The 16,417-nt window shown below is 48.1% G+C and overlaps 1 protein-coding gene across 4 annotated transcripts in view; it reads left to right on the forward strand.

Annotated features, from left to right (window-relative positions):
* Positions 1-11,803: 11,803 nt before the first annotated feature.
* Positions 11,804-16,417, forward strand: part of LOC105499288 (protocadherin 19) — a 115,773-nt gene continuing 111,159 nt past the window's right edge. For 3 of the 4 annotated variants that reach the window (XM_071089143.1, XM_011771803.3, XM_011771804.3), the window contains exon 1: positions 12,843-15,636. In XM_071089143.1, coding sequence (XP_070945244.1) covers positions 13,490-15,636 — 2,147 coding nt within the window. In that variant the 5' untranslated portion in view covers positions 12,843-13,489. Of the gene's footprint in view, positions 15,637-16,417 lie in introns of all 4 variants that reach the window. The other variant, XM_011771801.3, reaches the window with a different exon arrangement.

Genomic DNA, 16,417 nt, shown 5'->3' on the forward strand with positions numbered 1-16,417 from the left:
TGTTCCAAGACATTCAGTTCCCAAGAAAATGCAAATCATTGCAATACATGGTTTTACAGTTATACTGTCAGAGTTCTCAGAATTAATCATTTTCATTTCTAGCACTAAGTCTGATACTAACCTCTGCATTCCTTACACTGTCTTTTCCTTACACTGTGTAACCTTTTGGAAAAGCACTTATTGCTTTTACCAAAACCTTCTCGGTCTAATCTCCAGGAAATATCTTGAAGAAAATCAGGTTTATTTGACAGACCATATATTGGCATTTAGTGAATTCTTATCAATGTAGACTGCCTTAGATGGTCTTTACGTTTCATATTAAATGTGACAGATATTCTCAGAGAGGCCTTCCTTGACTATGTGCTCTAAAGTCGGTTGCTCCGACCTCTTTTTTTTTGGTATAGTGGTTAAGAAAGCATGCTCCAGAGCCAGGCATCACTTCCCTGGTTCTGTCCACCACTAGCTGTGTTACCCAAGGCAAGTTACTTTCACCTCTCTACATTTCACTTTCCTCACTTGTAAAATAGGCATAATAATAGTATGTACTTCAAAGGGTTATCATGAGGATTAGTGATGGTGCATAAAGCACTCAGAACAGTGCCTGACTATCACCATTATCACTATAATTTGAGCCTGGGTTGTGTCTTTCATGTCATTTATTATGAATTAAAATTGTTGTAGGTGTCAGTTTTTCTGTTTTTGTTTGTTTGTTTGTTTGTTGTCTCTCTTCCACTGTTCTGAAAGTTGCATGAGGGCAGAAACCATGGTCGTCTTGTTAATTCTTCTTTCCCTGGTGCCTAGCACAGTGCTTAGCACACAGCAAGAGCTCAGTAAATACTTGCCAAGTGAATGAATGATAATTTAAGAAAATTTCCCTAAACAACTCAAATATTATAAATCTTATTACCCCAAGCTCCCATTGCCATAAAATCTCTTTATAACAAAAAGACTCTTAGATACAAATTGATGAAGCATTTTATTTTAAGGAATATTTGTTACAAACAAAATGCCAGGACAACACATTCCAAACAGTTTTCCACATCAGCCCTTCTTTTTCACTAGTGCCTTTGCTTTCTCCAGCTATTGACAGCTAGATCTACTAATGGGACCTACCCCTAGGTTTGGACCCAAATCCTGTCAATCATCCAAGCTATTGATGATGTAGACTAGGGTACCAAAATTATAAAGGTACAAACATATTAAATAATTGAAGTGTTGGCTGGGTGCGGTGGCTCACACCTGTAATCCCAGCACTTTGGGAGGCCGAGGCAGGTGGATCACGAGGTCAGGAGATTGAGACCATCCTGGCTAACACGGTGAAACTCCGTCTCTACTAAAAATACAAAACAATTAGCCAGGCGTGGTGGCGGGTGCCTGCAGTCCCAGCTACTTGGGAGGCCGAGGCAGGAGAATGGCATGAACCCAAGAAGTGGAGCATGCAGTGAGCCGAGATCGCACCACTGCACTCCAGCCTGGGAGACAGAGTGAGACTCTGTCTCAAAAAAAAAAAAAAAAAAAAAAAAGTTGAAGTGTTGTGTAAACTGTAAAGATACCTTACTCTAGCATGAAGTGTGTTAGAGATGAACCCTGGCTGTTTGTGTAGCCTCCAAGTCATAAATCCTGCTCACTGCACCGTCTGTCACAGATGGCCAGATGTCCTAGAACCAACAAAGACGCCACCTGTGCTTGTTGACTGAAATTTTCTGTTGACATATCCTATCTTCTGCTTCCATGAAACATTTTGGGACTTGATGAATTCCTTGAACACAATGACTTGGACACCCAGCTGCTATTGCTGATACCAGCCTCCTCTACTTGCAATACCCCCATCTCAGTGTTCCTACCCATTTTTAGGAGCCCTTGCTTCTGAGCTTACTCTAGTTAAGAGTAAGAGTTATGGTAAATGTCATACTGGAATTTGACTTGTGTAAGAATTAGTGACATAATCCAAAATGTGGGCAAAGTGGAGGAAGGTTGAGGAAGCCAACCTGACATTATTTGGAAATTTTAAAAATCACAAATCATAAAAATGATATTTAGTTATTCCCTACTACAAAAGCCTTAGATGACTTCACTGACCTTAATAAGGTTCTAATCCTTCAGTCTAACAATCAAGGCTCTACACAATAGCCTCTACCTACCTCTCTAACCTCAACTCCCATTATTCTACTATACAATCCTTCCACGAGATCCTTGAGGGCACAGGATTTCTCTTCTTTAGTAGCAGACTGGCACCTTGAATTGTATGTGGAACTTTGTGGTGTTCAGAAAATGTAACAACTAAAAATTATTGAGTTATTTATTCTGTGCTAGGCATGTAAAACATGAAGTACTGTATAGGTATCATTTCCCTTTGCAGGCATCATCTCATGTTATACCACAACTTTATAAATAGACATTATATAATTTTCTCAAAGTCATTCAACTAGGGAAATGGTAAAACCAGGACTTCAACTCAGATCCATTTAGCCCCAAAGCTTGTGCCCTTAATAACTACAGCACAGCACTTCAGTGGTGTTTGTGGAGTAAGTGCTTGAGCCAAATTGCATTCTTCATTCCTAACACACCTTACTGAAGCTTATGTGCCTTTGCAAACACCCTTTCCCTCACCTGAAAGGCATCCCACAGCTTCTAGGTCATCAGTCACCCGTTTGTAACTTGGGTTGTACCAATATTGAGCACTGCTGCTCTGACACCTGAAAAATACATCCTTGTATTTTTAATTCTCCTTTTATGATATCCATAATTAGACTGTAAGCAATTGGAGGGCACAATCCATGTTTCACACTATTATGCATTATCAGTCTTATGCATCAAGTGTAGGCAATCAATTAATATTTTCTGAGAAAGCAATTAATATTTCCTGTTGGCTTAAAATGGAGCCAAAAACTGAAGTTAGGTTCATGAATAATTACAAGAGATCTATATTACATAAAGATGTATCAGAACATGACAGTCCTTTTATGTGCAAATATTAGTTACTGGAATAAGAAATTGAAGGAACAAAGAAGAAATAGATAGTCATCATCATAACCACCACCCTTACAAATAAATCTGCTTCAGAGGTTGAATTATCCTGTTATGTCTACTGTCTATTTTAGACTGATCCATGGGAACTTCCAGAAACCAGAAATTAGTTGCCTAGGCTGGACATAATTATTTTGCATTTATGGGATAATTTACATTTATAAAACTGCTTTACAATCATTTTAATGTTCACTGGAGATCAAATAAGACTGAACAGGAAACCTGGGAGGGTCTTCAAAGGCTTCCTGATGATCAGGGACTGCCTATCATAGGAAATCTTTGGTTAAACTCTACGTGGAGCTCCTTTTCTCAAGAGAGGATCAGATTTCATTGATCTCCACGTTCCAAAGCAGTTCATGAACCCTGCTGTTCTGGATGTGTGACAGCTATTTATTTCTCAGGGAAAAGAGAACTAAATTAAGCATCTTTATTTTACTCTCCTTGGTTAAAAAAATCTAATGCTGTATTAGAACAGGTTAATGATCCACTAAGTAATATTCAGAGCCCCGAGTTATAAAGAAAGGGAGGCCCATGCATGAATCTCTTGAAATGTACAATAAAAGATATGAAATTGGGCGTTATGGATTCTCTTTTAACACTTGTAGGTGATTACTGTTGCTGGGGTTTTAATATGGTGGTTTCACAGACTATGAGATCAAGTTTGTTGTTCTATTAAAAATAACTATATGACTTTCTATCCTCTCTACATTAGGAACAGAGGTCTGGGGAAGATGTCTTCATATACATTGCATTGAAGAAAAACTTTGTTTCCTTTTCCAGATTACCCTGATCTCTGCTATAGAGCAAGCAATTTGATTACCTTGCTAGCGTTCACTTATATTGCATGACTAACAACATTATTAATAGCTAAAAATTATTCAGGTCCTTAAAGATGCAGTCACTATTCTTCTCTTAAAGGTGTCTTACAGCAGGAAATTCTAGGCTGATTTTAAATGTGTTTTCCATTAATTTAATCAAGCCAACTTTTGCTCCCCTGCAATGGCACCAAGAATGGGAAGGGCTTGCCTGTGTCTTTCACCACATCCTCCATGGATGGAGGAAATCAGGCCTGGACTTTCTTGCTTCACATCTTGAGGCTGAGTCTGTCTTTTCCACTTTACCGTTTCTTCCTGAATGACCCTGTTCTTGACCCTAAGCATGCAATCTGAGCGCCGAGTGGGGGTGGAGTGGGGGGAAGATGTTCTGGAGCTCAGCAGATGGATCCCAAGAGCACAATGGCTTACCAGCCCTTCTGTGATTGTTGCCAAAACGCCTTCCTGTTTTCAAAATTGTTTCGCCCCCTGCTCCTTTGTTTTGCTTTGCTAGGAGACTGCAGTTCTGATTTTGCTAGGAACCAAATCTGCTGTTTCAAGGAAATGCAGCTGCTTGCTTTGGTGGGTGGCTTGAAAGAGGGAATTTTTCTATCCTCCCTCCATAACCTCCTTCCCACCCCACCCCCATGTGAACTCCGCTGGCTGGCTCATCATCTCATGAAGCATTGATTTTAGAAGCTGACTATTTGCTTTTGATTGTTTGGCTGGGGCTGCAACAAAGTCATTGATGGATCTCATTTTGAGCTATCATTCTGTCCACTCTCTTCAGTCAGGCTTCCAGAACTGATTGCCTGTTCTCCCAAATGAAACTGCACAGCCAGACAGCAAGGCTTTCTCAAGTTCCACCATTTCCCCGGGCAGAGAGCACGCAGAGCTGCACAGGCCTCAAGCTGGGCCCACTGTCCTCTATGACTGTTAGTTTTCTTACTAACCCATCAGTAGGTACAAGACTTAATTTGATCACTGCTGCCTAGGTTGCTATCTCTGGGTGGATATGGCCTGCTACTGATGTCACTGCATTTTGTGATCTTTGCTAAAAGAGATCAGCCAAGCTCAGCCCAACTGGTATCTCCTGTGACACAGGACACTCTCCCTAACCCTCTCAACTCCCAGCTTTTGGAAGAAAGGTCACTGGTCCTCTATGGCCATTCTGGCTCCAGCCGGAGACAACAGACACAAATTAATAGGCTTTCCCCCAAGTCCAGTGCACCAATATGCAAACTCTTGGACCCTAAAACAGGATGTTTTCCCAGCTGGCAAGTCATTGTTTTCTTCTCATTCATAAAAAGGTACATAACTTCCATGCTGCTAAAATGATTTTTCTGTTACTTCTGCTCTATCTGTCCCCTTTGTGGGGCTCTCTCTGCCTCCTTCTGGGATCTCCTTCTTTCAGTTTATTCTCCACTGCCCCAGGGCTTGTCAACCTGAACAGATACTGTGCCTTGTGCTGTTAGTGGCATACGTGACATGCCTTTGGTACTTATATTGCTAGCCCAGGTAATGTAACTGCAGCTGTCAAACTGGCAGTTCTTCATGTTTATTAGTTTCCTTCTTTCCCTTTTAAGTTGACATTAGCCAAGTAGCGAGTTTCCTAGTTCAGTGAAAAATCAGTTGGTGGAGCAGCTGGAACTCCCAGGGAGCTATGCTAGGCCTCTCCTGAGTTCTAGGAGAAGCTTGGGAGGAACCAAGAGCAAATCTAGGCCCAGCCTGGTCACTTAGAACTAAAGAGTATACAACAGATTTGGTGCCTCACAGAGATCATCTTTTGCCCAAGATACCAAGAGAAGCCCAGGAAACTGGCTCATCAGACTGACTTTTGTATTCTTCTGGCTATTACTGTTCATTTGAACTTAATGCAAAAGGGTACTATAGTGTGGAGTTCACAAACTCACCTCAGCTCCAGTACTGTATATCTCAAGGTCTTAAAAGATCTGGTTTGTTTTCTCCAATCTTGTGGATATCTCCAAAAAGAACTCAGCCTCCTATAAGATCAAGCAACCAGACAGGTATTTATTTTTATTTTTTAATTTGGAAAGCTGATCTTCAGGGCATATTCTGTAGGGCTGATATTTTGGCCAGGGCTCTTTTAACCCTCAACCATTCCTTTCAGTGATAGTTCTGCTTTCTTCTTGCCCCACTTGTACTGCCTCAGAAATAGCAGAAGAGACTGTGAGAGAAGCCTAGGGTGGGAGTCAAAAGCTGAGCCCTAATCAGAAGCTCCAATCTGAGGGAATTACACAAGTTATAAGGTGCCTGGGATCCACCTACTAGGTTGCAGCGTTAGAGGCTGGGGATATAAGTACAGGAAAAAAAAAAAAAAAGGCTTGGCCTTGGCCTAAAACAGTGCATCCCAAGTGAAAGTCTGCTCACTTTCAATTACGTATTCTTTGTATCATTGTGGTTCATATTTCAATGGTTTTTGAGGTCTCCAATTTGGTGATAGTTTTTTTTTTTTCAAGCTGTCAAAAAAGCATTTCCTCTGGGGAGCTGTGGAATGTCACCCTTACCCTCCTCCTTGGGATGAGGGAGTCAGCAGTGGGAAGGCTGGCCGTGATTTAATCAGAGTGCCTTTGAAGAGAGAGCTTTCTGTTTTCAAAAGTGGTGATGGGGGGAGTAACAGCTGACATGAGGTTGCACCTAGGAAACCAGCATTTGGGGTCCACTTGGAGAACATTCACATGAAAAGATTGAGGCAATAATGCTGAGAGCCCAAATGGTGCTGTCAAAACATCACAGGTGATCACTGCAGGCAGTACAAAAGGTGTTAGAGAGCAGTGTCATTTATTGAAATGTATCTGCTGATTTAGCGTTTGCTAATTAAATGGTCCCCATGATGTGTGCTTATTTAGGGACAGTTATGAGTTTGGCAGCAGCAGGGGTTTGGTCCTGTGGGAAGTGCCATTCCTAAAGGGAGGGGATAAGGCATGGAGGGAGTTTGGACATAACTTGTTCAAGGATGCTGGCCTTGTCAAAATGGGAAGACATGAAGTGATTAATAACTTTCTCAGTCTCTTTTTCTCCACTGTCCCACTCATCTCTTGTGTTTCTTGGAAAAGGCAGGCATTGGGGCCATGGTGAACAATTTCAGCACTTAAGGAACACTTTCTCTACTTTGTTTATCTGCTGCAGCTCCCTGCTGTTAATGTTATCCTCTGTCACAGGGTAGGAAAGGGGGTGGAGTTTGAGAGGAAGAGAGGGAAAAGTGCGAGGGACCTCAAACATTTTTCTTGGCCTCTGTCCTAGTCTTCTTGGTGTTTCAGAAGGGTTAGAAACAGCATCCAGGATAACCCCACCCCTGCCCAGCAGGTCCACATCCCCGATTGCTGCTGTTGATGCCTTTCCTTATACTGTCTGGGATAGTGGCCGGGGAGGCGGGAAGGGAGGTAAGGACTATCTAGAAATTGGGCAATCATCGTGGGCAGAAGAGAACAGAATTTTAGGAATCTGTCAACATGATATATCCCATCCTAGTTTCTCCTCTAGGAAAATTTATAGTACGTAGAAATACATGCTGTTATTAAATTAATCAACTGCATATTAAACTACACAAGGGCAAGATCCACTAAAAAAATTATCAATCTTTAACACAATGCTGGACAAAAAGCCAACACTTGTTGATCTCACAAGGGAAGTGGTTGAGTTTTGTGTAATGAGGTCATCTTGGAAAATCGTTGAACTGCTCTGCAACTCTGTTTCCACATCTGCAAAGTGTCTTTATCTCCCAGGGATATTGTAAAAATTAAATAAGATGATGACTTTAATAATGACACTTTATAGTTTTTTTTTTTTTTTGCCATTTCCTCCATTTTCATTCTTTTATATTCTCTTCTCTAGGCATTGTAACCTAAGTAAGGAGATCAGATATACAGTCAGAAGGAGTTTGATTGAATTTGCTAATTTTAAAATCAAGTTTTTCTTTCTAAGAGAACCTCATCAGGCAGCTGGTCAAACTAGTTGGGTGGAATGGGATCCCCATGATATGCAATGAAAGCCAAGCTAGAAGATGGCCCACTTTTCTGCAGCCAGGGCAAAGAGAAGGGGACAAAAGGGAAGAGGAGGAGGAGGAGGAGGAGGAGAGAAAGAGAGAGACTGGAGTTATTTGAAGGCTAATCTCTTTTGAGCTTAAAGCAAACATTTTAAAAAAAACACATCTCAGGCTAGGGCACAGTGGTTTATGCCTGTAATCTTAGCACTTTGGGAAGCCAAGGGAGAAGGATTGCTTGAGGCCAGGAGTTCGAGACCAGCCTGGACAACAGAGAGAGACCCCATTTCTACAAAAAATAAAATGAAAAAAAAATGAGCCAGGTGTGACAGTGCACACCTGTATATTCCTAGCTACTCAGGAGGCTGAGGTGGTAGGATCGCTTGAGCCCTGGAGTTTGAGGATACAGTGAGCCGTGTCTGTACCATTGAACTCTAGCCTGGGCAACAGAATGACACCTTGTCTCTAAAACAACAGAACAAAACAAACACATCTCAGAAAGCTCCCTTAAACTTCTCAGAGTTACAGTCCCTCATATACTGGTATCTTGGTTCCTACCATTACTTTTTACTTTTCTGAACAAAACCTTTTACCCTACCCTTATCAATCTTAGGAGAACAAGAATTAGCTTCACATACTGGTTTAAGATTTCTCCCATTTTGGTCTTCTTTTATTGCCTTTCAGCATGATTTTAGTGGCATGGATGACATTTTAAAGACAAAAAAAAAAAAAAAATCTCTTTACCAATTTTGATGCTGGCCTCTGTGGAGCTGCTTTGGCCTGGAGAGCAGCTGTAGGCGGCATAGCACCATAGTTAGTATTTCTTAGTAGCTGTTGGATAAAAAATACTGAGGATGGTCACTAGATGTCCCTCTTGTGTCTCTAAAGAGGCTGAGGAGGCGTGGCTCCCTTCAGGATTGAAGTAAAGGGAAGCTAAAACGGAGAGAACTTTCTTGTTTTTGTTATCTACATGCAGAACGATTTTATTCAGTTAGTTAATAAATTCCTGATCATGAAAGTGTTTTGGGCTACTCATTTAGTCAATGGCATTGTTGGAGTGTAATGATCAAGTGTGCCTATTAGAAAAAAAGAAATTCTGAGGGCAAAGGCTGTTGTTAGGATTATCTGTAGAAATAGACTGGGGGATGGAAGAGCTATCTTGTGTGTGGGGGTGGGGAAGGCTGTGTAACTGTCACTTTGAGCTTAGGGGTGGGGAGGAGATAATAGGAAAGAAGGAAAGCATAGGCACACGCCCCTGCCTCCCTCAGCACCTGGCTTGTGCAAAAGTGGTTTGGTAGCTGGAAGTACTTGGATGCTCTCCTTGGAAAAGAGGGGTGCCTAGAGTGTGAACAGCGTGTTACCTGGGAACACGGTGGCATCGCCTTAGCAAAGAGCGTTTGTCTTTGCAAATGCAGAACATGTCTTTACAATGTGATTGCAATTACGAAGGTAATGACATTGTACATGAATTGAATTCTCCTATTTATCTTTAAAAGACAGCAGAATATAGACATTCTATTAGCACTCCCTAAGGTAAGAGGTCTGCAGTCTTCTTATCTTGTTGTGTGCATCTTTTCGGATCCTACGACAATGTTAATCATTTTACCTGAATAATTCTTCCATTTCTCGTTACCTGGGGGATTGTTAATGGCCGAGACTACTTCTCAGACTCTTTGCTCCCGCTCAATCAAGCCGTGGAGGCGCCAGTTTACTTTTATTGATCAGTGGGTTCCTGACAGCCTTCGCCACAAGGAAGCAGCATCATCCTTTTTTAACTTAAAGGGGGAACAGATCGCCTTAAAGTTTACAGCTAAAAGCTTCTAAGCATAGCATGCAAACATTTTAGCATGCTGCTAATTGTTCTGTTTAAATAGTCCAAGCAATATTTTAGAAAGCTGCCAAACGCCGAATTCACATCCCGGCAGATAGCAAACCCATTTCAAATGCCTTTTTAGGCCTTTTTAATTAGACCAAGATGCACTTCATTCCCATGCTCTGACATCAAAGGTAAATAACTGTGATAAATCAAATGGAACCCTTCCTTTCGCGGAGCCCGCGAGGTGCGCCCACCGCTGCCTGCCATGTTGTCATTTTCTACTACTTGCCCATTTCTCCAACGGTGTCTGGAGAAAACCAGGAGGGCCACCGGGCTCCCTTGAGCCACCATTCTGGTGTCCACCCGCAGCTCTAAATGACCAAAATTAAATGATACTCCTTGCAGAAGCATCGGTTTTCTCCCTGTTTTTCTGGGCCGAATCACATCCTAACGTGAAACAGTGAAACGACCCCCACGCGGAAAGCGGATCAGGCTCCCTATGCTCTCCCTTTGGCCTCGGCTGCACGTTCAGGGGATCGCAACCTCACTCGCGAAATACTTTCTTTCTGTAGGAGGAAGCTGCCTTTCCCCTCTCCCACCGCCAAGGTAAAGGCTGCTAAAGTAGCTCTTCTTGGAAAGAAAAATATTTTAAAAAGCAGCTGGGTTGCTCTCCACTAAAATATGGCAGTTTTGAGAAAACCCATTATGTGTCCAAATGCCGGCTTCCTTTTCTTGTTTAACGCTTTTTAGAGGGCAAAAGTGACTCTCACGTTAAGTCCACAGGCTCGAGCCAATGTCGCTGGGCTAATTATGAGTTTGCTTATCCCACTCCCAAATATCCGAGACGACTCACTCAGAAGACATTTTTACTCTTCCAAGAATTGTGAATTCAGAAGCAGCTTCCCCACCTTCTACGAGGGGAGAAAAAAAAAAACACAAACTTGTTTAACGGGCATGTTTTTGATTCTTCGCCGCCGGCGACCTTAATTAAAAGCCTCAGAGCCCGAGTGAGGAGGAATGCCCCGCTGCCCCCAGGGAGCCTTCAATGCACAAGGCAGGATGAGCTTGATGTCAGCCCTGGCCATGCCGGCCTCCCGCTTCCCAGTACTGGCACATGCCGCAGCCACCACCGCCGCCCAAGTGGAGCTGGCAGCCCACTGGGACCGAGACCCCGCGGGAAGGCTGGGGCGCCCTGCACATCGGCGCCGGCTCCCAGCTGTCGGCGACCTAAGCGGACACGTATGGCGCGCCCGCCCCACAGCTCCTGCCCGGCTTTGAGCTCTGCTGGCTTGGCGCGGCGCGGCGCGGCGGCGTCCGCTCCACCGGCTCTTCTCAAACGTAGAGTTTATTTATAGGGAGCTAAATTCTCCAACAGGGTGGGGTGAGGGGCAATGAAATGTGTCCAGCCCCCTCCGCAGCTCATTCTCTGTGCCACATATCCCATTTGATTAACAAGCAACAGACAAGAGCGAACCGAACCAGGGGGCCCTGCTGGGAGTGCAGCGGGCAGAGAGTAGTGTGGCGTCTGCCCGGGGTGGAAGGATGGGGGTGACGGTCCGGGGGGGATGGCGGCCGTGGCTGTCGCCTGATGTGAAGATGCACCGGCCAAAAGCGGGATGAATGACCACCTCAGGGGCGCTTTCTCCTTCCCTTTCTTCCTTCCACTACCGGAGAATGAGAAGAGAGGCAAACAAAAACAGACAAATTTTTAGGGTGAAGAGACAAGAAGAAAGAGAGGGATATATATATGATTACAATACAGATATTATATTCAAGATATGAAGATATGTGAGGGAGTTAAACACAAGAGAATCATAACATCCTCATCTTTCCTGAAATCTCTGCAAACATGAGAAGCGCACAGTTCCCGGCGAGGCTCAGCCGCAGCCCCAGCACATCGCCTCCCTGCTCATTCCTGCCCTATTTATTGCTCCCGCCTGGCCTGTCTGTCCGTCCTCCCTTGAATCCCGCCAGGGCTCTACGGGCCGGGGTACCACTTGGTCCTGCCGGTGTGTAAGTTTCCGTTTGGTCCTACCCCCCGCCACCCCCCTCCCCTTGGCCCCGCCCCAAGACTGGAGCCCGCTGGGCGGCGCGCTGATTGGCCAGCGCCTGGCGTAGCCGGGCTCGGCAGCTCGAGCTCTCTCCGGCTTTCTCCAGACTCCGCGGCCAGTAGTTTGCGGCATCGGGAAGAGCAGCAGCAGCAGTAGCGGCGGCGGCTGGCGCAGCGCGGAGACGGACGAGCGGGCACAGACGGCAGCACAGCTCCGGTGCACCATGCCCGGCTTGCCCGGGAGGCACTGGCACCCGCGTCCCTAGCCAGGTGCTGGCCCTTGGCGCGTTGCGCTCCGCGGCATTCCGGCTGAGCGGATTCATCCGAAATCCTAAACCTCCTACCCCAAACCCATTGCCTCCTGCTTGCTCATACTCCACACTCACACTCCCAACACCACACACTCTTCTCTCTCTCACACATTCACACACAGCCCGAGACAGACAGAGAAAGCGAGACAGACCTCCCGAGTGCGCGAGCGCCCGGGAGGGAGGGAGCCCAAGGCAGCGCGGCCAGCGCCTCTCCGGGAAGATGAAATCAAGACTCTCCTGCAAGTAAACTTTGGCGGCGACAAAATCGTCGACTGTGGCAGCTGCTGAGGCGGATCCGAGCGACATGCAACTGAGCTAGGAGGGCTTCCTCCCGCGGCGGCGGCGGCGGCGGCGGCGGCCCTTGGAGCGACACCCCAGCCCAAACGGAGAGAGGAGAAGCACCCGGTACCCACGGCGGCGGCCCCGCCTCTCCTGGCCGGTACTGTTGTTGCCTCCCCTTCCCTCTTCCCCATTCCCCGCCACCCCGGACCATTAGAAAGACCGGGGCTTTGATTTTCTTGGACAAATTGCCACCTCCCTGTTTCCACAAACTTGACGTGGAGGGTCGGGCTGCGTTGTTAACTTTGATTTCCTAGACGCAAACGCCCGCAGACCCTCAACTGCTCTGTGGGGGGAACTCCGCTCCCACCTCGGATCCTGGACAGACGCGCCCCCAAGCCCTCCGAAGCCAGCCTTAGCGCGAGGGAGCGCCCTCAAGCCCTGGCAGCCTCTCTCCCCTCCCCCTTCCTCTGCTGGCCCCGGGACCGCCATCCGGCTCAACCCTATAGCCGGGTGCCCGCGGCGCTTGCCAGTAACTGACTCCCGCCTGTGACACCCCCTTTCTCCCGAACAGGCCTTGAAGAGGCCAGTGTGGCCCCCCCAGACCCCGGAGGGCCCATTCCAAGCGGGTACTCTCTCCGCAGTGAACCGGGAGCGCTGGGGGGAGGTCTTTGCGCATGCCAGGTGCACAGACAGCGAGTTCGCCAGCCTCAGTGCCGGTGCGCCGCGGCGGGCCGGGCAGTGCCTGAAGGGCTGCGCCTCCTCCGCCCTCTTTGCCTTCGCCTCAAGTACTATCCGGACTCAGCGGCGCGTCCTCCAGGCCGCGCAGACGCTGCCCGACCCGCAGCCCTGGGCGGCTGCGGACAGTCGCGCCCGGCTAACTTTGAAGGGGGAAAACTGAGTAGCCGGGCTGGAGGGAGGGGGCTCGGGGCCGCGCGGCGCTCCCTTGGCCCCTCGGAGCCCCCGGGGCCCCCGCGAGCCCCCGCCGCGGCCGCCGCAACCTCAGCATTGGAGCCGCCGCGGGTGTCCCCCGCGCGCCGCCGGGCCGCCCTGGGCGGGACTCCTCCCGCGGCCTCCGGGGCCACGGGGCGCGCGCAACAGGCGGCCCGAACCGGCGGGAAGCTGGAGCGCCGACGGCGTCGGTCTCGGAGGGGTGTGGAGAGGCGAGGCCAGGCAGAGCCCCGCGCAGCCATGGAGTCGCTCCTGCTGCCGGTGCTGCTGCTGCTGGCCGTACTATGGACGCAGGCAGCCGCCCTCATTAACCTCAAGTACTCAGTAGAAGAGGAGCAGCGCGCCGGGACGGTGATTGCCAACGTGGCCAAGGACGCGCGGGAGGCGGGCTTCGCGCTGGACTCCCGGCAGGCTTCGGCCTTTCGCGTGGTGTCCAACTCGGCTCCACACCTAGTGGACATCAATCCCAGCTCTGGCCTGCTGGTCACCAAGCAGAAGATTGACCGTGACCTGCTGTGCCGCCAGAGCCCCAAGTGCATCATCTCGCTCGAGGTCATGTCCAGCTCAATGGAAATCTGCGTGATAAAGGTGGAGATCAAGGACCTGAACGACAATGCGCCCAGTTTTCCGGCAGCACAGATGGAGCTGGAGATCTCGGAGGCAGCCAGCCCTGGCACGCGCATCCCGCTGGACAGCGCTTACGATCCAGACTCAGGAAGCTTTGGCGTGCAGACTTACGAGCTTACGCCCAACGAGCTGTTCGGCCTGGAGATCAAGACGCGCGGCGACGGCTCGCGCTTCGCCGAACTCGTGGTGGAAAAGAGCCTGGACCGCGAGACGCAGTCGCACTACAGCTTCCGAATCACTGCGCTAGACGGTGGCGACCCGCCGCGCCTGGGCACCGTTGGCCTTAGTATCAAGGTGACCGACTCCAATGACAACAACCCGGTGTTTAGCGAGTCCACCTACTCGGTGAGCGTGCCAGAAAACTCGCCTCCCAACACACCCGTCATCCGCCTCAACGCCAGCGATCCAGACGAGGGCACCAACGGCCAGGTGGTCTACTCCTTCTATGGCTACGTCAACGACCGCACGCGTGAGCTCTTTCAGATCGACCCGCACAGTGGCCTGGTCACTGTCACTGGCGCTTTAGACTACGAAGAGGGGCACGTGTACGAGCTGGACGTGCAGGCTAAGGACTTGGGGCCCAATTCCATCCCGGCACACTGCAAGGTCACCGTCAGCGTGCTGGACACCAATGACAATCCGCCGGTCATCAACCTGCTGTCAGTCAACAGTGAGCTTGTGGAGGTCAGCGAGAGCGCCCCCCCGGGCTACGTGATCGCCTTGGTGCGGGTGTCTGATCGCGACTCAGGCCTCAATGGACGTGTGCAGTGCCGTTTGCTGGGCAATGTGCCCTTTCGACTGCAGGAATACGAGAGCTTCTCCACTATTCTGGTGGACGGACGGCTGGACCGCGAGCAGCACGACCAATACAACCTCACAATTCAGGCACGCGACGGCGGCGTGCCCATGCTGCAGAGTGCCAAGTCCTTTACCGTGCTCATCTCTGACGAAAATGACAACCACCCGCACTTTTCCAAGCCCTACTACCAGGTCATTGTGCAGGAGAACAACACGCCTGGCGCCTATCTGCTCTCTGTGTCTGCTCGCGACCCCGACCTGGGTCTCAACGGCAGTGTCTCCTACCAGATCGTGCCGTCGCAGGTGCGGGACATGCCTGTCTTCACCTATGTCTCCATCAACCCAAACTCAGGCGACATCTACGCGCTGCGATCCTTTAACCACGAGCAGACCAAGGCGTTCGAATTCAAGGTGCTGGCCAAGGACGGCGGCCTTCCCTCACTGCAAAGCAACGCTACGGTGAGGGTCATCATCCTCGACGTCAACGACAACACCCCGGTCATCACAGCCCCACCTCTGATTAACGGCACTGCCGAAGTCTACATACCCCGCAACGCTGGCATAGGCTACCTGGTGACTATTGTCAAGGCAGAAGACTACGATGAGGGCGAAAATGGCCGAGTCACCTACGACATGACGGAGGGCGACCGCGGCTTCTTTGAAATAGACCAGGTCAACGGCGAAGTCAGAACCACCCGCACCTTCGGGGAGAGCTCCAAGTCCTCCTATGAGCTTATCGTGGTGGCTCACGACCACGGCAAGACATCTCTCTCTGCCTCTGCTCTCGTCCTAATATACTTGTCCCCTGCTCTCGATGCCCAAGAGTCAATGGGCTCTGTGAACTTGTCCTTGATTTTCATTATTGCCCTGGGCTCCATTGCGGGCATCCTCTTTGTAACTATGATCTTCGTGGCAATCAAGTGCAAGCGAGACAACAAAGAGATCCGGACCTACAACTGCAGGTAAAGCCAAGTTTTCTTTCTTTGTCTTGGATGAATAAGGTGTGTTTATCTGTGTCTCTGTGTGAAAATCCTGGTGCTTTTGTTTCCTACTTAAATGCATGCAGCATACTTGCAGTGCTTCTTTTTGTAGGGTGAAAAGTTTGTGGCAGTCCAAGTTGATCAATTCTTTTGATCTGACAATTTGCTGGAAGACAATCATTTAGTGTTTGAATGGATTCTGTCACATAATGATGATGAGCAGAAAAGCAATTACCATTTTAAAATTTGCATAGCTGTCTCCATGAAGTTATGGCAGGAAAAACAGAGAGAGAGAGAGAGAGAGAGAGAGAGAGAGAGAGAGAGAGAGGGAGAGAGAGATTGTTCATGTTTTTAGGAAAACCGCCAACTACCACAACTTGGTGTCTGGGGCACAGTGTTTTTGGGACAGGTACTGAATGAAAGGAGAGGGAGTGTTGGCAGCTACCCTGTCTTGTTGCAGTGATGAACTCTGGAGAGAGACTGGGAGTGGGAGTGTAAAATGGGAAAGGGAGATTAGGGGGAGGAGAGAACAGGAGTGTGTGGAGATGCAGGTGATTAGTGGTTTTTAGTTTATTCTTGGCTTGTTTTTTATCTAGTCCCCAAACATCTGGCTATATAAAGTGAAATTCTGTCAGGCATCTGTATGTTTTCAAATATCTGGTTGGTTGGTAGTGTGGAGACCAAACATCCCAATGAGGAACAAGACTTTGCATCCAGATGTTTCAGTAAAAATAGCAATCTTCTAGAGTTGATGATGCTTTCC

This window comes from Macaca nemestrina, chromosome X, assembly GCF_043159975.1.
Source record: "Macaca nemestrina isolate mMacNem1 chromosome X, mMacNem.hap1, whole genome shotgun sequence".
NCBI lineage: Eukaryota > Metazoa > Chordata > Mammalia > Primates > Cercopithecidae > Macaca > Macaca nemestrina.